This window comes from Adiantum capillus-veneris, chromosome 7 (assembly GCF_014529385.1).
Source record: "Adiantum capillus-veneris isolate H3 chromosome 7, ASM1452938v2, whole genome shotgun sequence".
NCBI lineage: Eukaryota > Viridiplantae > Streptophyta > Polypodiopsida > Polypodiales > Pteridaceae > Adiantum > Adiantum capillus-veneris.
The window spans coordinates 67178336-67199384 of NC_140937.1; the positions used below are offsets into that span (position 1 = coordinate 67178336).

The following is a 21049-nucleotide window of genomic DNA, read 5'->3' on the forward strand; positions in this document are numbered from 1 at the left end:
AAATGAAAGGTAAGTCTCCATCATGCATTGAAAACAATGAAAGTCTCCTAACCCAACACAATACTAAGGGTTTCTTTTAGAAAGCCAAAAGTCCTTTTGAAACATCGCAAATGCATAAGTGAAGGGGTAGTTTGCCTAAATTTTATGAGTAAATGTGAGTTACCTTGCAAAAAGTACTCTAAAATCCTCGGAGATTTGAAGGGAAAATCAATGGTGTTAACTGTAAGCCGGGTAAAGGTACCATATGTAATTTTGTCTTCTTATTGTATGAAAAAGAAAAGGGTCTTCTTGTGTTTATGACAACAGTGCTAGAAAGGGAGGACTAATAAGAGAGCCCACTTTTCCATCTCTACCATAGTTGACAGCTGAGAATGGTCTGGAAAGTTGATAATGTTTGGTGAAATTGAGTATTTTGCAGTCATTGTTCAAAATATAAAAATTATGTCTTCTCAAGTGAATAGTCAATATAAAGCTAGTTATTTTTTTTAATATAATGTAGCTCGTAGGTATGCCCAATTTTTTATTGAGGGTTGATTAGTAGGAATCTAAGGGAGATGCTCTTAACTTGTCCTAAGCCTTTGAGGAGAAAAAGGAGGGTGAGAAAAGGACTCTCCCCAGTAGCGATAGCTAGTTGGGATTTCCAGTGAAAATCTCTCTCTCTCTCTCTCTCTCTCTCTCTCTCTCTCATGCTAGTCAGGTATGAGAAGCATCACCATGGTGCAGAGGAGGGCATGCAGCCCAAGGATCGAACGCCCGCATTATTGCATAGTGGGGTAGATGCACTTCATGTGCATAAGAACGTGTGCATCTGGAAGAGAGCATCAACGATCATGGCTACGAAGGGCAGCATTCCATAGAGGGCGTCCCTCGTACTCAAAAATAAAAATCCTTTCAAAATATATGAAGTGCATAAGGGAAGGGTGAAAAGCCTCTTGAGAGTGGAAAGTCAAGAGACTTTCCATGCCCATATATAAGAGGTGGTTCAATTTGCATTGTGTGCATTGATACATTTCCTTTAGCATTTTGTTCTCTTTAGAATTTTCTTGCACTATTTTCATGTTTGCTGCACAAAAACCTTTCTTTTGAATATTTCTTTTAGGTCTTTGTGAGAGGTGGTGACATTTAAACCTTTCTTTTTAATATTTTTTCTAGGTTTTTGTGAGGGGTGCCGACATTTGTGTATCTCTATCTTTATAGAGGGCCATTGAATATTGGGTTCACACACAATCTTCCTTGTTCTCACCTGTTTGGCTTGCAGAAGACCACAGTGGGGTAGGTGGATTTTTGGTGCAAATTGTGGACCGGGGATGCAAGTCGATCGGATGGAGGACACATGTATAATCTGCTTGTTTTTTAATATTTTTAAAAGGTTTTTGTGGAAGGTGTTGACAATTTTGTGGAAGGTCACGCACAATCTTTTTTGTCCTCTTTTATCTTTTTTGGTATTTTAGTTTGTAAAAAAGTCCTTTCGTCTAAGAGCATAGACTCCATTTCATTAAAAAAATAAAATATATCAATCAATTGAATTTTTTATATTTTAATTTGATAAAAATCATTTAATTTAAGAGCTTCACATGCGTCCATTTCAATAAATTATTTTTAGTATACCAATGTGACCCTTCACTTTGTTAGTTTTAATGGGCTCCTTCACTTAAGAACCTAATGACTTTCTTTGAAACTTTTTGTATTTAAAACATATTTTTTGTCATAAAATTTTCTTTCATTTGAAGACAATTTATAACAAAAAAATTATAAATTGTCTTTAAATGAAAGAATTTCTTCACAACTAAGAATGAAAGAATTGAAAACTGTGAAAAAATTTATAAATTATAAATTATCCTTAAATGAAAGAATTTTCTCACAATTGAGAAATTTTTTCAACTTTTGATTTCAATTGGCAAATGTCATTTTGTTACTTTAGTGTAACATGTGTCATTATTAGTGATTAAGTTTAGACATTCCTAATGTTGATAAAATAAATTTCGAAGAGAAAATCATATATACATGTCACATGTAATACTTGATTAAGTGAATTTTGCGAGAAGAAAAATGTCATTAATTAGTGTCATCTTCATGAAATATTATTAATGTTAACTTAAATTTTTACAAAAAATTATGTAGGCCCATTATTCCTTTGGAAATGTTTCTATAATGCAATGATCATGTCATTTGATCATACTTTGATGTCATTTAAATGCCAATATTAATTCTAAAATCCCAACCTATATTGAAATAATGACATTGGTTTCTTTACATAGTTCACTACAATATTTATCTCAAAAAACAACAAACTAAACTTCTAAGTTCGGCCAATTTTGGTCAACAAGTAACTTCTCCATGTTTACTACTGAAACAACTTGACCTACACCTACTAGTCACCTTTTGCCATATATCTATTACTCCCTTTGTAATATACAACCTTTCAAAATATTTGTTGTGAAAAAATATATCCTACAAACCCAACTCTTATCTACTTTTGCATTACATTTCCTTAGCACGCCACCGTGATTCTTCACCTTGTTTTTCTCACTTTGCTACAATGCTTTCAAGTGGTTTTGCAAACATTGTTTTTTATGTTTTTGGAATATATTGTAGTTTAAGTAGCTATTGTTATACTTTTTACAAGAAATATAATGTTTTATTGTGATAACAACTCTTTAGCGTGTCCTTGCACTATATAGGTGGTGAATATACTTTTATTGAAGCCATATAGAGATATATTTAGCCAATCAAGAAGTCATTCTTTTTAAGCGATGATGAGAAATTGGCTTTTCATACCATTTGACTATTGCAACAACACCACTTCAATGGTTGCTCAAGGCCTTTAGGAAACACCAGAAGGTTCGAGACTCATGAGGACAAGAGCAATCAATTCAAAGTTAAAAAAATAAGGTCGCTCAAAAGTGCTCTCTCTCTCTCTATCAGCCTCTTGAACCTTCTTCTTCTCTCTCTTCCTTTTTAATGCACTGGTTTGATTTTCATTCTCTTGAACACCTTCTGGGCTTGCATCAATAGGGGGAGACTCAATGGTGTTGGACTCTCGACCTTTAGAACGATTCAAGCAACTTAGAGGCCGTTCACACCACGCGAAGTTTACCCCTACCTCATATTGTTAGCCTGCCCCCGCTTTGTATTTTAACTTTGCCAAAATGGTTAGAGTTCTCTATCCCTGCCCAATTGAGGCGCTCACACAGTGAGCAAGCAGCAAATTGACAATGTTGTTGATGCGAGCAATAACCTTGCCCCCTTGTGTGAAACACCTCTTACTTAGTGCTCTCTCTCTCTCTCTCTCTCTCTCTCTCTCTCTCTCTCTCTCTCTCTCTCAGTTTTTCCAAGATTTTGTAGTGCAACTCACTAGTCCAACGAGTGGCCCAATCTTTTGATTACCTCTCATTGGTTTGCAGTGTTGAGTGCCATAGACCTTCCCCTTTTTGTATTGGCTATAAAGGGTTGTTCAAGCGCATTAAATAAGGGTCTAATGCGTTGCAAGGCCTCCAAGTGCTCAATGGGACACAACTCTTACCGAATGCGCTCCCCCCCCCCCCCCGCCCCAAAAAAAAAAAATCCCTTTTCCCCTTTTGTGGCTTCATCAATTACATCACATATGCAAATTGAGCTACGAGCACCTTAGAAGTTACCAATTGCTCGCTCTCTCTCTCTCTCTCTCTCTCTCTCTCTCTCTCTCTCTCTCGTGGAGAAAAGATAGGCTCGTTCTATCCAACACCTATTCAAATAGAAAAAGATGACCGTCTCAATTTTTGGAAGAAGGATTTCAAGATTTTTTAGTTGAGAAGTTCAAATTTATGTAGAATATACCTTCTCAAGTTTCAACCTTCTCATGAAGGGGCAAAAAGGATCCAAAGCGGACTCTGTAAATCCACTTTCTCTCGCCCTCCTCTCTCTCTCTCTCTCTCTCTCTCTCTATATATATATATATATATATATCTCTCTCTCTAAAATATGCGAGAGTTATATTAAAAAGGAGTCAGAATTACATTTTTTTTAGAGATAGAGCACGATACAAAGAGGGTAGATACGGGATCCAAAACATGTTGGGATACATTTACAGGTTGGCTTTAACACTTTCAAAAAGGTGCACATACATATTCGAGGCTTTGGTAAGGTGTTCTTGGATGACATCCATCTCAAATAATAGAGCCTCCACAACCAACGTCGGCCTGCTCTCCTTCCCACTCGAGCTCTGGTGTGAGTGTGAGAAAAGCGTCCACATGCTCGGCAAGGTACCTTCACATTTTTTTCTATCTTTTCTTGTGAAAGCATCGTCACATGTGAAAATTGGCAACTCCCCACTCCAAAGTGCTTCCAATCTTGAACCGTAATAAGGGTCCACAGTTCTAGAAAAGATGAGAAATGCTCTTTAATAGAAGAGTACTAGTACTGTTGTCTCGTGGGCAAATTGGGGCTAATTAAAAGCCCACCCAGCAGGAGATGCCAATATTAGGCTTAAGGGGTTGTCTCAACTACTTTTGCTCCCTTTGTGTCCAGCAGAAGGCATACAGCTAACAAGAAGGACCAAGATTTTTCCGCTCCTTTACTTCACCTACACAGAACTCTATCTTACTGTGCATGTCATTTCCTGTCATAACAAATCCATCTTATCTGCATGCAAATGAGTCAGTTAGAGTTCATGCCATCGGAGGGTGCAGGTGCAGGTAATGAGGAGAAATGCGCAGACAAACCGGAGGAGCACATGCAAAATGGCTACCATTTCTTCATCGACCCATGTGAAGGACCGATGCCATACATACATTCTGTCGAAGAGCCGACCGTGGTGGAAAGCAGAGATGGAGATGAAAGGCAAAATGGATCAATGGGCCTGCTGCAGGATGATAGCAAGAGCAGGCAAGAAAAGCAGATAGAGAGGCCCAAGAAAGCATGCATTTTGAGTATAGATGGAGGGGGCATGAGAGGGATTATCCCAGCCAAGGTGCTCTGCTATGTAGAGGGCAGTTTGAAGAAGAAATCGGGTAACCCCGATGCCAGGATCGCAGATTATTTCGATTTGGTGGCAGGGACGAGCGTTGGGGGCCTGATTGCGACGATGCTGTGCGCCGATGCCGGCAAGGGGCGGCCTCTCTTTAGCGCCATGGAAGGACTGCAGCTGCTCGAAAAGAAGGGGAAGCGCATCTTCAAAATTCCTCTGCTCAAGCGGCCAGTCGCCAAGCTGCGCGGTATCTTGACCCCCAGGTTTGCTCTTCACACTCTTTTTGTCAGCTCTATGAGTCGGATGATGATCTCTCTCTCCCCCCCCCCCCCCCCCCCCCCCCCCCCCCCCCCCCCCCCCACACGCACACACAGAATCAAAGTCCATAGGCTCCCCATGTCTCGTGTTCAGAGAGTCGGTTGTTTCCTCTCTCTCTCTAAAAACTATTACTTTGTTTGCGCTCTCTCTCTCTCTCTCTCTCTCTCTCTCTCTCTCTCTCAAATAATGTTCTTTACAATCCGTCTCTCTCTCTCTCTCTCTCTCTCTTATAACGTTTCTTTTTTACAATCCGTCTCTCTCTCTCTCTCTCTCTCTCTCTCTCTCTCTCTCCCTCCCACAGGTCCCAACCTAGTGCAACAATCCTTGTTGAAAGGCTAGTGCGTTGGGTGAACGAGGGCTATTGATCAAGTAAATTAATCTCGAGATGTCATGATTAGGAAAAAACACCCAAAAAGCGTAGCTCAGTTGGTGAGACTTTTGCGATGTAACCCCAAGGTTGAGGGTTCGAGGCTCACGGGTTGTGTTCTCTTGGGTGTATTCTACTCCCCTATTGGGGGGTGGTTCTCATGGTTGCCCCCCAAGGATGTAATGTTTATCAATGTACAATTGTAAATACATGATATGTGTAAAGTTTCTCCCTGCTACCTTCCCCGCACTGATGGTGAAAAAAAAAAAAGGAAAAAAAAGCCTAATCATGGGATGCTACGTCTAGTCTCAAGGAGTCCACCTCCTCCTCTAGAATGTGGGACTCACCTTGGGTTGAGAGCCCAAGTTGCCAACGCTTTAACCAACCCCCACATGTGTTTTGTCAAAATAAATTCTTTTTTTTTGTTCCAATCGCACAAAGCACATGGGACTCAAAGCAAACATCCGTGAGCGCTACCAAAGTCGCTTGGTCGAACTCAAACCCATACCTCGAGCGGGCGAGTGCTCAACCAAGCTAGCTCCTTTGGACCTGTTGAAATAGATCTTAGCACGTTAGGATATGAATTGAAAAAAACTAATATTGAGATCCTAAGCTTAGTTTTGATCCGGAGTAATCAACGATTGAGATTAAGCGATTTGGCACCTTTTGCATGGGGACCATTGATTCCATGGTTGGGACGCGTGGCAAATAAAGTTGAGGCTTAGGAGGGACATAGAGTAGTTCGTGAGGACATGTGAGTGAATAAAGAGGCATAAGGGGGACATAGAACCATTCATAAGGAATTTAGAATGACTAATTCTCTCTCTCTCTCTCTCTCTCTCTCTCTCTCTCTCTCTCTTTTTCAGAGGGGACACATGCAATCACTGAATAGGATGTTTGGCCAAAAAAGAGATGATGGTCAAGCTCTTGAATTTGCAAGGGGCTCTATGTGCATAAATAGAGAGAATTCTTTCGAATGCCCCAATGCCTTGTCTCACATCAAAGGGAGTGGGAGCTAGGTTGCTGCTATGGTGCAGATTTTGAAAAAGGTAGGTGTGTGTGTGTGTGTGTGTGTGTATATATATATATATATATATATATATATATATATATATAGAGATAGAGAGAGAGAGAGAGAGAGAGAGAGAGAGAGAGAGAGAGAGAGAGAGAGAGAGAGAGAGAGAGAGAGAGAGAGAGAGCGAGAGCTTTATGAGCGTTTTGTTGAGGCTCGTATGGGCTTATGAGATCACTGTGCATGCTTGTGTTCTGTGGAAGTCTAGACTCTAGTGTCTTCCAGAGGCTAAAATGGGTCCATGTGCATGTTTGTGGCCTTTGGCAATCCAAGAAAAGGACAAAGGTACAATTTGAATTGCGACAAAAGGACCTTAAAGGTAAGGAAAACACACATGTATCGGTATGAGTGATAAAGGGATGAAGGTCTAAGTCTAAGCATAAAAAAATTATGCTCATGGTGTACAACCATGATATGCATAGATCTAGCTAGCTCCATTTGACACAAAAATGAGGGTGTAAGATACCATGCATGGGTATCTAGGGGTTTGGTGTTTCCACAACCTAGGAAGGGAGAGACTTCTCTGTTAGACCATGGTGTTCTTTTACTTATTTCCCCTTAAACTAAAACATGTCCTAAAACAAGGTCAAGACTTGCTACTGGTCTCAAGAAGGCATCATTTTTTACTATAATAAATGATTGTTAGAACACATTTGACGTGTTAATGGTTTGTGTTCGGGAAAAATGTCTCTCAACTGAATATCGTGCCATTTTCAATTTCAAAAATGTCAGTTGAGAGTAAGGGGAAAAGGATAAATGTCGTCCCAAAATAGAGAAAAATAGTACAAAACGTGAAATATAAATCTAATTTTTAAAAATTTCCTCTTGGAAAAATCAAGAAAAGAAACTTGGTATGTCTGAAAAAATGAATTTTCTTGAACACTTTAATGGAGAGAGATTAGAGATAGAGATACACGAGCGCACACACACGTTCATTTTTATAATGAAAATGTTCAAATGAGTATATTAAGGCTTGAAATAACTTGAAATGTCACCTATCAAAGTTAGTGTAAGTTTATATAACCATTGGATGGTGAGAGAATTGCACGTTTTCTCTACCACTCTCCTCTGGCCTTCTTGGCCAAAAAAGAGAGGAGAAAACTAGAGAATAAGGAGAGAGGCACGCACGTTTTTAAATGCCTTTTTCTACTTTGTAAATGGTCCTTTCACCAAGGGCTTCACGGCTTTCTTCTCCACTTTTTGTTTCAAATTGTTTTTCCTAAGTTAAATGGCCCATTCAGTGAAAAGCCTAATGAGTTTATTTTTAAAAACGCCAAAGCGAGCCTTCTCTTCCATGTGACAGTTGTGCCTTTTTTTTCCCTCCGAGCTATCTAAGAATCTTAGTAGATACCCTCTAATTTGACTTGCTTGCAAAATTAGAGGGATATACTGAGTTTATTTTTAAAAAATGCCAAAGTGAGCCTTCACCTCGTTTATTACAAGGCCAAAAATCTCTGACATTGCCACGGAATATATTATTAAATTTGTAGGTCACACACTTTGAGTGCAAGCTTTGAAAGTGAAAGTGATTTTGTGTTTTGGGGGGCGGGGGGGCACTAGTACCCAGGTTTTTACATAGTGTTTTGAAGGCTAACAGAGGAGCTACCCCATCACAACCATAAGAGAAAACTACATGTCTTAAGAAAACAGGCTCATAAGGGACCCATCCTCCAAACAAGAACACCGAGAAGCTACTGCATATTGACGCAATACGGGGGGAGCTTGAGAGCTCCATCACCAAACCTAGGAGACTTCAGCAACCATGAACCATCTCCTTCCCGAAGGAGTTTGAGCCGAGCGAAATCAACAGATATGGAAACTAATCCAAGCTTTTGAGGAGAGCCATGCGCCTACAAGAGAACGACCCAACAAGGCTACTATGGATAACAGTCTAGCCACGCTTGCAAACCACCAAGCCGAGCCGAACAGAGACCACCGATCGCCATCCCCCACAAGAGGGGTAGGAGGGCAATTTGCTCTTGGCAAGCAAGAAACAAGGGGCGGGGGCCATGAATCTACCGATCCACCATGGGCATGTTATTTTGGGAATTTTCACAAACTAGAGGGGTATTTTGGTAATTTTCCCAATCTTTTATAACCAACCAATAGGGATTTTTTCTCCACGAAAACAAATTGATAAAATAGCCCAAATAGAAGCAATTCGGGGCCTTGCCCTTGGAGACACCAAAAATGTTTTTTTTTTGGCAATTCCCAATATTTGTATTTGGGCCACCAAAAATGAATTTTATTCTAAACTTCCCAAAGAAGCGCCTTATTGATTTCCCTGACAGGCCTCTAATCCTCACAAGCTATTCTGCACTCCAAGCATCGATCTGATCCAATTCCTCTCTCTTGGATCTTTACACCCATCGTTAGAGCACCCCCACATCACCTTCCATAAAAATATATTCATAAATTAGCCTCACCAACTTAACTTGTGAAACTTTTGATTTCAAAGCAAAAGTATGGCCTTTACTTTGCCCTTTCTCCTGAGACCCAAAGGATCTCTCAATATTCCCCTTAACATGAGGGCGACCCTACCTTAATTAACAATTCGTATTTTATATTGCTAAGCTCTTTCATTTGTAAATTCTAGAGTTTATATTTAGGATTTTAGTCTCAAAACCTTTTGAAACAAGCACTATAAACTTGATTTGAAGCCTTGAGTTGTATTTTCTCTATATTACACACAATTGAGAGATTGAAAATGCAGGCCTTGTGATTTGATCTTGTGTCCTTATTGTATGCAAAATGACATAGCATGATCAATAATAACACCATCTTCTCTCTCTCTCTCTCTCTCTCTCTCTCTCTCTCACACTCAGGGCATCTTCCCAAAAAGCAAATATTGTAATTATCAACACCTCCATAAGTGAGCACCTTGAACCTTCTCCCACTTGTGCGTGCACGCGCGCTTGTGTGTGTAAGGGCTTGAATGTTGGTGTTATCAATCCTCTCTCTCTCTCTCTCTCTCTCTCTCAAACGACAATGAGCCATCATTTTTTGGTGAAGGCTCACTGATTGGAACCTATTCTTCTGTGTGTGTGTGTGTCTGTGGAGAGAGAGAGAGAGAGAGAGAGAGAGAGAGAGAGAGAGAGAGAGAGAGAGAGAGAGAGAGAGAGAGAGAGAGAGAGAGATCAATCGGACGAGTCACACTCATTTTATGAATGCATGTAAAGGGATGGTGAGTGTGTGTGTGTGTGTGTGAGAGAGAGAGAGAGAGAGAGAGAGAGAGAGAGAGAGAGAGAGAGAGAGAGAGAGAGAGAGAGAGAGAGAGAGAGAGAGAGACACACACACACACACACACCAATCCTCCGGAGGACGAGGACGAGTATTTATGAATGCATGTAAAGGGATGGAGAGAGAGAGAGAGAGAGAGAGAGAGAGAGAGAGAGAGAGAGAGAGAGAGAGAGAGAGAGAGACCTCTCCACACACACACACACACACACACATGCACACACACATCAACCCTCCGGAGGATGATCATTTTATGAATGCACTAGTATGGCCGACCGCCTATGGTGGCGGCGCGCCTCTCTTTCTCTCTCCCTCTTTATCGCGTGCACAAAGGTTTCTCTAAGTTTTGGAGTTTATCTTCCATATCGTAAATTTCGACACGTGTAAAGGGCTCCCCCTTCCGCCGTATTGTGTTAGTTTAGATTTAGATCTAAAGGAGGGCAATTTATTTAAGGAGGTTAAGGTGCTAACTTTTTGTGCTTGATGCTAGGTACTCGGTGAAGAACATGGAGGCTATTTTGAGGGAGCATTTGGTGAGCGAGGACGGACATGAGCTGACATTGAAAGACGCTCTAAAGCCGCTGCTGATCCCGTGCTACGATTTACTGCGGGCGAGCACCTACGTTTTCACACGGGCGTACGCCCTGGCGTCGGACAGCTGCAACTACCGGCTGATAGACATCTGTCGGGCAACGTCGGCAGTGCCTGGGTTCTTTCGACCGGCTACGATTTCGTCTGTGGACGGGAAGACCAACATCGTCGGTATCGACGGGGGCCTTGTCATGAACAATCCCACAGCTGCTGCTGTCGCCCACGCGCTGCATAACGACGTGGATTTTCCGTATGTGCACTCTGTAGAGGACGTGCTTGTGCTCTCCCTGGGCACCGGCCTCTTTGACTGCTCCTACAACGCTGACAAGGTGAGCCTGCTGTTTTTTTCACTTAAATATTAGAATAGAGCTAGGGCCTTGCTATATAACATCTATAGAATACAATAGGACATACACATTTAGTATCTACCATTGAAGGGAACAAGAGCATGACTAATTTGGCAAGGGTGGCATTGCGTGAAAGGATATACATTTTAAAAATGCTATAATGTTTATGGAGGAGACAAAGTTAAGTGCATCAATTATTCGAGATTATAGGGATGGTTACACTTGAGATTATATCCAAGCGAGGTTGTCTACTGATGAATGTTTTTTTCAGTATACGTGCTACATGTAAATTCTTGCAAATGGAAAGTATTTCAAAAAGAAATTTTTCAATAAATAGTTGGTAGCACAAAACGCCTGCTTGCATTTTTGAAGGTGGATGTCGAGTGTGTTTTGTCTTTCTTCTTTTGTAGTGTGATTATATTGTCTTGTGGGGTGACTACCATGGGTCTATACCTTGCACTTTCCTTTAAGGGTGAATTTGGGCTTATCCTGGATTCATTTAGATATATTTGTGTTTTACCTTTCTTCTTTTGTAGTTATTGTCAGTACAATGAATGAGGACAATGATACATGTAATCTCACCTTCTATGTTTTGTATTATGGCATCGACAATGCATGTTGCACCGTTGCGACACCGATTGTCAAGTCGGTGTTTCAGTGATCATGCAGCACACGCCAATTGCGATCAAATCTAGCTCGTTGAACTTAGGTTCTAGGATCTACTACTAAAGGACATTTATGCTACCGCAATTCGTCTTCATTTCAACTTTTGTAATGTCAGTTTTATTGCATAACTTATTCAAGGCCAAGTTGTTATAGTATTGGACGTCTGATCTGTGAGTATAGATTATCGAAGTAGAGTTGTTGATGTAGTCATGCATATGTGCTTCATCTATAATACATGCACCCAAGGTACAATTGATCTCATCTACGCCTGGTTTTCTTTCACAAATAATGGTCAAGAACTGAAGCAATTTAGGGTCCGTTGCATGTCTTATAGAGCATGACATTCTATAGAAAGTTGCATGTACACAGTGGACCGAGCTTGTGATATGGCATGTGTTACAAAGCTCCCGTGTGTGACTACAAACTAGGTAGTTGGGCAAGATCACCAAGCAAGAGAACACATTTGTTGTTGAAGGGATCTGCCAATGTATTGCTTATTACGTTGATATTTTGTCTTACGATAGGTAAAAAGTTGTATAGGTTAACGTGGATATCTCCTCTATAATTATAATACCTGTCTTTTTTTATGTCCAATCACTCATCCGATGACAAAGCGCCCAACAATAATACAGAAGTGAGGATAGCAGGAGTGTCTATTTCATTTTTCTGTTGACTTTGTTTCTTGCTATATATGTGAGGTATGCCGCCGTGCAGGAGGGACGTATTTCTAGATTGTGAGCAAGGATGTCACATTGCATGCTCCAAACTTTATACAATGCAGTAATTTTAAACCATGACCTAGCATACAGACAATAAGTTGGCTGTAGTTTTCTCCCTAGCTTATTGACGCTTGGATTGCAATCTTCTAGGTCTTGAGAACTTCATACTGGCACCTAGTACAAGAGAAACGAGGACACATATAGTATGCAATCAATTATTTCGACACCTAGTATAGTATCAATTATTTAGAGCTGAAATAAAGATGCAGAAGGTGAATTCACTATTGTGATACACCACATGCATTCACTAATGTAAATATACATCACATGCATTGTGTCACAAATTGGTGACGTGGCAGGCTTCCAGACAGACACATTGCGACAGAAATGCCATGTGGCAGTAGTACGGAACCCCCACAGAATGCGTTGACAGGCTGTGTACGGAATTTCGGGATTTGCGGCACTGCTGACGTGGCACTGCATACGGATTTCCGGAATTAACGTTGGCTGATTGTAGCAGCTTTTGGGCCTATTGCTTTTAAGATTCAAAGCTTTTGAGTTAGTGCTTTTGGGGCTCTACTTTTGGGCATCCCTTGTACCTTTAAATTAGTGGGCTGGGCTCCACTTCTCAGAGTATCTGGACGCAGAGTTTGAGAGTGAGCACCTACCCACTCTCTTGTACTTTGAACACAGATTAATACAAAAAGAAATACCGAAAGGGGTGCCAGTCTTTGGGGCCAATACCTCTTGGCACGGAACTACGCCGGGCCGTGTCAACCTAATTGTGAATTGTTTTGAAGTGAATCTCTGCTTTGTCGCGGTAGAATCTTGACTTGGGGTGTCCAAGTTTGTTATAGTGGTATCAAAACGCGGCCGATTTCTCTTCTATTGGGAAATCCGATCCTTTTCTTGCGACACTTATAGATTCCAACAGAAATCAGTCGACTTCTTTTGCATCTGCGAATGTGGGAGGAGATCACGGAGAAGATTCTCATGAGCAATCAGAGGAAGAGTACGGCCCACCTCGGCCTACTCAGTTCGAGATTGAAGAGATGGAACGTCGATAATTGTTTGACGAGGCAACAAAGCAGATGATTAAAATTGCGAAGAATCCAAAATTTGCAAAATTTTTGACTCAGCAATCTCTCACCGAAGTACACACCTAGTGGCAGAAGGCCTCAGTACCACTCATCAAACCGGCTAATAAGAAACTTCCTTCTCCAAGGATGTTTACAGAGCAAGAATTACAAGAGGTGGTTCAAACACAGATTAGCCGGCTTTTGGACGCAAACAACAAATCCAAAAAGCATGAGAAAAAGCATAAGAAAGGAATTGACTTCCAGGGTTATTTGGGTTGTCAATCTTCTTTTGCATCGGCGAGAAAGCAGAAGAAGCGTGTACGATTTGAAGGACTACCTAGGTCTTCTTCTTCTAACAATTCTTCTAGCTCTTCTGACTCGAGTGAAGAAGACAGAAAAGGCAAAAAGCGAAGCAAAAAGCAAAGCTTCGGAAAGGGCAAGAAAAGGCAAAGAAGCCAAAATTTCGCCCAGTTTCTGACAGTTCTACAGAGGACTTATCCTCAGAGAGTTCGGACTCCGACGATCACATGTTTTATGCAAAGAAGAAGTATTTTTATAAAGCCAACCAATATGACTTCTTCGAAGATAAAAGCAAGAAAGTAAGAGAATTCAAAGGTGGACAGTCAATTAAGTTTGACTCTTTTTTCTGGATTTCGAGATACTCCGAGGGCATTGGCCTTCATACAGCAGTTTGACATAGCTTTCTCTAGAGGGCATTACTCAGAGCACTCCAAGATTCGTAGGGCTACATCTTTCTTCAAGGGAAATGCTCGAACATGGTGGTCCACCCTTCTATTGAGAAAGGAAGCTCCGGTTAAATGGTTGAAATTCAAAAGGCTTTTTGTTTCTTCTTGGCTAACTCGGGAGTACGAACGAGATATACGAACTGCTTGGAATCATCTTCGGATGACCAAGGGAGATTCTCTGAACGCTTATTGCGAGAGATTTTGGAGCTCTTTTCTACCAGCCTCTTCATTTAAGAAGGTCTCGTTTAAAGAACAGATTGAGCGGTTTTGTTGCGGACTTGCTACAGAGATCCGAGACTATTGCTTGGAACAAAAGTCAAATTTTATTCAAGAATTGATGGGTCATGCGAAACTGGGTTTTGCCATGCATTCGGGCAATCTGACTTACCCCACTGATGAGATCTTGACTCAGAAAACCCAACAGACTTCTAATAATGAAAGTAGAAAGAAAAAGAGTTTCCAAGAAAAGAAAGATAAGGATTCACGACCCTGGCTCACTCTTCGAGAGAGGGCAAACTACATCAAAGAGGGGAAGTATTTCAGATGCGGGGAACATGGGCACGTCTTCGTGAAGTGCCCTAAAAAGGCACAGCAAGAACAGAATGAAGACAAGCCAAAACGTGGTAGAAAAGGCAAGATGAAAGCAGGACTGGTTCGAGATTGCATGGGCATTGACCCAAGCATGATTGATGTTAGTATAGAACTTTGCCGAGCTTGGGGCAAAGTGAAAGATCAAGAAGCCCTGATTTTCTTTGATGGAGAAGCCAAGGCCAACTTCATTTCACCCGAATTGGCGGCACGGCTCGAGATTACACCCGATCGGATGGGACCACAAGCAAAGGCAGTTCTAGCGGCACCGTGACGAGACGTAGCCATTACACCTGTCATTGGTAAACTTTGGTTGCATTGTCAGGGGTATTTGGGACACGAGGACTTTTACATAATGCCCTTGGATAGTTGTGATGTCCTCCTTGGAGTCCCTTGGTACCATAAGAACAACGCCGTTGATTATCGGGCGAAGAAAGCGACATTGACAAATGAGAAGGGCCGAAAAATTGACTTGATGTGAAATTGAAGGGCGAGTCTGTCCCTATTGTATCGGCTTCGGCCGTTTCGAAATTAATGAAATCCAGTCTGTTTGTTTACTTGAGCTTTTTGAAAGAGTTAAATGATGAACACAGGACAAATAAAGAATGCCAAGATTTTCTCTACACTCATGCCGATTGCTTTTCTGAGGGCATGCCAGGCGATTTGCCACTGCCTCGTCCTGAGGATCATACTATTGATCTGATACCTGGAAGCACACCACCGGATTGGCCACCTTACCGTGTTAGTCGAGCCCATAATGAAGAGATTATGAACCAAGTGAAAGACCTCTTGGAAAAGGGTCTTATCGAGCCGAGTACTTCACCCTATTGCTCTCCGGTGTTGTTGGCTTTAAAGAAAGACGGATCTTTGAGAATGTGCATTGATTATAGAGCTCTCAATAAAACCACCATCAAGATCAAATTTCCGATTCCGAGGATCGATGATATTCTTGACAGATTATAGGGATCCTCTTGTTTCAGCAGGATCATTTGAAAAGCGGATATCATCAGATCCGAATCGTGCTAGGAGATGTCTACAAGACATCTCCTAGCTTCGGTTTATATGAATTTTTGGTGATGCCTTTTGGCCTTACCAATGCTCGAGCGACTTTTAACCGAATGATGGATAGAATTTTCAGAGAGTACAAATCTTTTGTTGATGACATTTTAGTCTTCTCCAAGGATGAGACAGAACATAGACAACATCTTCTACGGGTCTTTTAGGCATTGTGAGATCACAAGTTGGTGATCAATGCCAAGAAGAGTGAATTTTTCTTAGTGGAGATACACTTTTTGGGACACATCGTCTCAGCAGGAGTGCAGATGGAGCCGGCCAAGATTGAGATTATACGTGATTGGCCCGATTTGAAGAATGTTCATGAAGTAAGAAGCTTTTTGGGCTTATGTTCTTACTATCGGCGGTTCATTAGAAAATTTGTAGAGGTTGCTTCCGCTTTGCATATCTTGACATAGAATGGAGTCCCTTTCTCGTAGGGACTCATAGAGGTGACTGCCTTTCAGACTTTGAAAGAGAAATTGACTACGGGACCAGTTTTGACTTTGCCGGATTTGCAAAAGTCATTCGAAGTATATTGTGATGCTTGTGGTCGTAGTCTGGGTGCGGTCTTAATGCAAGAAGGTCATGTCATTGCCTATGAGAGCCGATTGTTTTCAAGGCTTGAATTGACAACACTGATTTATGAGAAAAGAGCTTTTGACGGTTATCCATGCTCTTACTTAGTGGCGACATTACCTACTCGGAGCCGATTCTACTCCACCATTGTCTGAGCGCAAAGCTTTCAACTTATGTTTAGACTGAGTTTCAACACTAGACAAGAACTTCTTGAAGCAAGAAAAGGTCTCATCTTCATACTTCATGGCGTAGACCCAAACATGTCGTGTATATTGTCAATGAATGTAACATAATAGGAGGCACCACCATGGGATTTAGAAGGCATAGGCCCACATAAATCACTGTGCACAAGCTCTAAGGGTTTTCTTTCTTTATCAAAAGAATGTGTTTGACGTGTCCGTGTTTGCTTTCCATATTGACAGTGCTCACAAAAGGGAAAATCAGAAAATGACAAAGACGGTACGTAGCCCAAACGAGAGAGTGTCTCCATTCCCTTCTTTGACATATGTCCTAACCGGATATGCCGCAAAGCAACGGTTGACAGCTTTATAGAAAGAACACTGTTTTTATTAGATACATAAAGAGGATAAAGTGAACTGACTTTAGAACCATGGGATATAATAAGATGACCCTTTGCAACACACCAAGACTGTTGATGAAAAGTGACTTTGTAACCCAAGTCATCAAAACGTCCAACCGAAATCAGATTGCGTGTCAAGGCTGGAACATGACGCACATTATGGATGATAAACTTCACCCCATTTGCCATAACCATGGCAATATCACCCGCGCCAACAATGTCACAAGAGTAATTGTCACCTAGTGTAACAGAGTCAATGGTTTCCTCGTATGTAGTAAACCAATGCCTATGAGGTGTGACATGCAACGAAGCACCCGAATCAAGAATCCATGTATGGGATACTTCACCACTAACAAGGAGTTCAGCTAGCATAGTGTCACCAGCGTGTGACTACTATCTATCCTTTTTGTTGATTTCTTTCTTATTATTTATTTACTTTCACTTTTTGGAAACACCCCTTGGGAAATCTAACTGCCCTGCATTGCATAGCTAGTGTGGAACTGTCCAGAGGGAGTCCAGGCCTGAGGGCAAGAGAGCACTAAGGTTGGACACAGACTATGGTTAGCCAAAGTGGGGTCATTGACTAGCCAAAGTGGAATCCTTTGCTACAGAGGCTACATTTCAGTTTTGGGTGTGGTTGCAGTGTACAAAGGGGGTCAAATGACTTAGAATGATACAATGGCAGCATCTCCTAAAATTTAGGGAACTGCTATTTTGGGACCGGAAAATGTGTTTGCGTCATTACCTCCGGAATGACAAGGAGAACATTTTCTTACTTTGCCGTGAAGTCAACTGGGCGACCGGTTGGGAGATTTTTAGGCGGCAACCGCTTATAAATGTGCCAAGTGGCACCTTCTGGTGCACTTTCCTCATGCAAGAGAAGGGGGCGCTGATTTTAGAGAGGAGAAGGGCTCATTTGCAGATTTGTGTCACAGGTTAAGAGCTATGGAGTGCTTCCTTTCCCTCCTATGTACAGTGCGGTGATAGGAGTGATGCCCTGCACGCTACGCACTGCCCTCTCTCTCCCCTATGGTAGTATGTTATGCCCCTCTAGTGGGCTTTTCAATTGACCAATGTACAGTTGTGTGGGTTCATGCGCGATTGCCGAGGCAAGAGCCTCTTGCACAGGTACTGGATTAGCTAGTGGCTAATCCCCCGCAGGTACAGGTGAATTCGGAGAAGTTTCACGCCAGAAATCTCGTCCGATTCAAAGGGCAAGTAGCCCTACAGGTGCGGGAGCTCGAGGGCTTACTACGGATGCGACGGGCACGCGAAACGGAGCCCGAAACAGTGAATTACAGCCTGGTGTGTATTTTTGCAGGTTTAGGGTTTTGGCCCTAAACGGTCCCTAATACCCCCAGGAGGTTCGGGGACGCGAGGGGACCGCTGTACAGGTGATCTGGCGCATTTTCGGGGCAGAAAACAGAGAATTCAGCGTGCTGCAGATTCTCGCCAGGTTTTGTAAAGTGCCCGTATGCGTCGGGAAAGTCAGTCAATGCATGGGAATACTGACTGTGAAGGGTCCTAGTACAGTTCAGCTGCCGAAATCAGGCTGGAACAGTTGAAATTCACCCAAGCTTGTGCGGGGCAGCTTGTAGGGAACCACAACGTTTATTCCCTCTTTTAAACAATAAAGAAATACCGAAAGGGGCGCCTAAGTTAGGATTAAATCACTTTTTCCCATAGAAGTGAGCCTTGGTCAATTTGGGCTTGAAGACACAGGGGATCATAGACCAGACACAAGGAATTGCAATTATGGCTGACAGACCAGATGATGTGATTGAAGAGGTTTCTCTTCACAGGGTCAACAGACATATGAAGTCGGTGAGTCTTCAAGACCACCACAGACGGATGATGATATATTCAGGACCCAATTGGCTATTGCTGTGGCTATGTTTACACAAGTAATGCAGAACCCGAGGTTTTTAGCCTTTCTGCAACCTCCTCTTCCGTCTTAGCAAGTTGGGTCACTGGATCATATTCAAAAGCTTGTTAAGGCTCGAACACAGGTGATTCATACTGCAGAGTCAATGGAAACACCTGTACACTGGACGGAGAACATGCAGTCTCCACAACCTGTGCCTAAGGTGCAAGAACAGGTGGCTGAGATGCCAGTCTTTCAAGCTGTACCAGTTCAGCCAGTAACTTTTCAGCAGCCTATAGCTGGTGCTAATGGGCAGGGAAGCAACCTACAGGCTATGCAACAGGTCTTCCCACCACCTTCAATACACCCTGGCTATTTTGGAGGTGGATCGGTATTCCAGAGCATGGCTGGACATGCACCTGGAAATCAGTTTTACATGCTAGGAACAGTGTTCGGGGGTGCTCAAACGATGATGCTTAACCCCATGTATGGTGTCACGGGCATGCTACCAGGGTTTCAAAGCACTCAGGGCCAATTTGGGATGCCACATGCAAATTTTGGTATGGCTGGAATTACAAATCAACAGCCAAATATGGCATTACTAGGTCAACTTAATTGCGGTCAGGGAACACAAATGAACCCTAACAGTGTTCCCATGTTTCAGTCACTTCCATATGACGATTTGACGCAACTGGAGAGGCCAACTCCGTACAAAGAAGGTGGAAAAGGTGTGACTTTCACGACCTTTACAGTGTTTGATGACAGGAAGAAGGCTCTCTCATTCCTCCAGCAGTTTGACAAGGCCTATGCAGAGGGAAACTTTACAGAGGCTTCAAAGGTCCGCAAGGCAGCCACTTTCTTGACAGGGAATGCGGGACAATGGTGGACAACTTTATTGCTTCAAGGGCAAGCTCCGTCCACATGGATTTACTTCAAGCAAATTTTTGCAGCAGCATGGTTATCTGATGACTTTGAAGCAGATGTCATGACAGAATGGCACCAGCTTAATGCTGCCACTTGCAAGAATCTGGATGACTATAATCGAAAGTTTTGGAAAGCTCTACTTCCAGTAACTTCCTATAGGTTTGTGCCATTGACAGAACAGATTGAAAAATATTGTTGTGGCCTACCCAAAGGATTGAGAAAGTACTGCACGAAGACTAAAGTCACTACTTTGACGTAGCTCATCGAGGTAGCAAACACTGGCAATGGTTTGCTCAAGGGAGAAGATTGTGAATTCAATACTGGCGTCAAGGAAGGATCAGCCAAGAAAAATTCAGCGAAGAAGTATGTTCCCAAGGAGGCTCCGAAAGTGACTCAGGAGCCAGCCAACGCAAGGAAAGACAAAGCTACGGCTGAATCAGAAAAGGGACCATTTAAGAAATGGAAAAGGCGTTTTCCTCGCAAGTTGGAAGAGCAAAAGAAGGTCCTGAGGTCAGAGAACAAATGCTTTATCTGTGAGCAGCCTGGCCACATTGCTTACAATTGTCCTACAAAGAAAAGGCTAGCTGAGTCTGAAGACGAGGAGGACAAGAAAGGAAAGAAGCCCATGGCTGGTCTAGTGCCAGATATGGTGGGTGACAAGCCAAATTCAGATGCAAATGAGCTTTGCAGAGCATGGGGAAAGGTCGGGGATCAAACAATTCTTATCTTCTTTGATCTAGGTGCCAAAGCCAACTTCATTTCCCCAGAATTGGCTTCCATGTTGGGAATCAGACCTGAAGAGATGGGGTATATAGCAGAGGCAGGTTTGGCATATCCTGGCCATACAGAGGCTGACACCCATCATTGGAATGTTGCGCCTACATATCCAGTCCTATGTAGATGCTGAAGAATTTTATACCATGCCACTGGACGGATGTGATATGTTGTTAGGTATTCCTTGGTTGTTTCGTGTACAGGGAATCATGGATGCCTACAACAAAAAGATCACTGTACAGAGCAGGGGAAAGACTCACATTCTGGATGTAAAGCTTAAAGGGGAGTCTATTCCCACTGTATCAGCTTCTGCTATTACTTCTGTAATGAAAAAGCATCTTTATGCGTACTTGGTTTTTGCACGTGAAGTGTCAGATTGTGATGAATCAAATTTATCTGTGCTAGATAAAGAAAGGTCAATGTTTTTACAACAGTATAGTGACTGTTTTTCCGATTCATTACCGTCTCAATTACCGCCAGAGAGACCCGAGGACCATGCGATAGATTTGGTGCCAGGCAGTAGCCCACCAAATAAGCTCCGTACAGGGTTAGTGCGGCTCAACAGAAAGAGATAATGGGCCAAGTACAGGAGCTCTTAGA

The 21049-nt window shown here is 42.2% G+C and overlaps 1 protein-coding gene across 2 annotated transcripts in view; it reads left to right on the forward strand.

Annotated features, from left to right (window-relative positions):
• Positions 1-3960: 3960 nt before the first annotated feature.
• The window catches only part of LOC147453997 (putative inactive patatin-like protein 9), a 72205-nt gene continuing 55116 nt past the window's right edge, over positions 3961-21049 (forward strand). The window contains exons 1-2 of one of the 2 annotated variants that reach the window (XM_086516018.1): positions 3961-5208; positions 10430-10859. In XM_086516018.1, the coding sequence (XP_086372144.1) occupies positions 4625-5208; positions 10430-10859 (1014 nt within the window). In that variant the 5' untranslated portion in view covers positions 3961-4624. The remainder of the gene's footprint in view (positions 5209-10429; positions 10860-21049) is intronic. The other variant, XM_086516017.1, reaches the window with a different exon arrangement.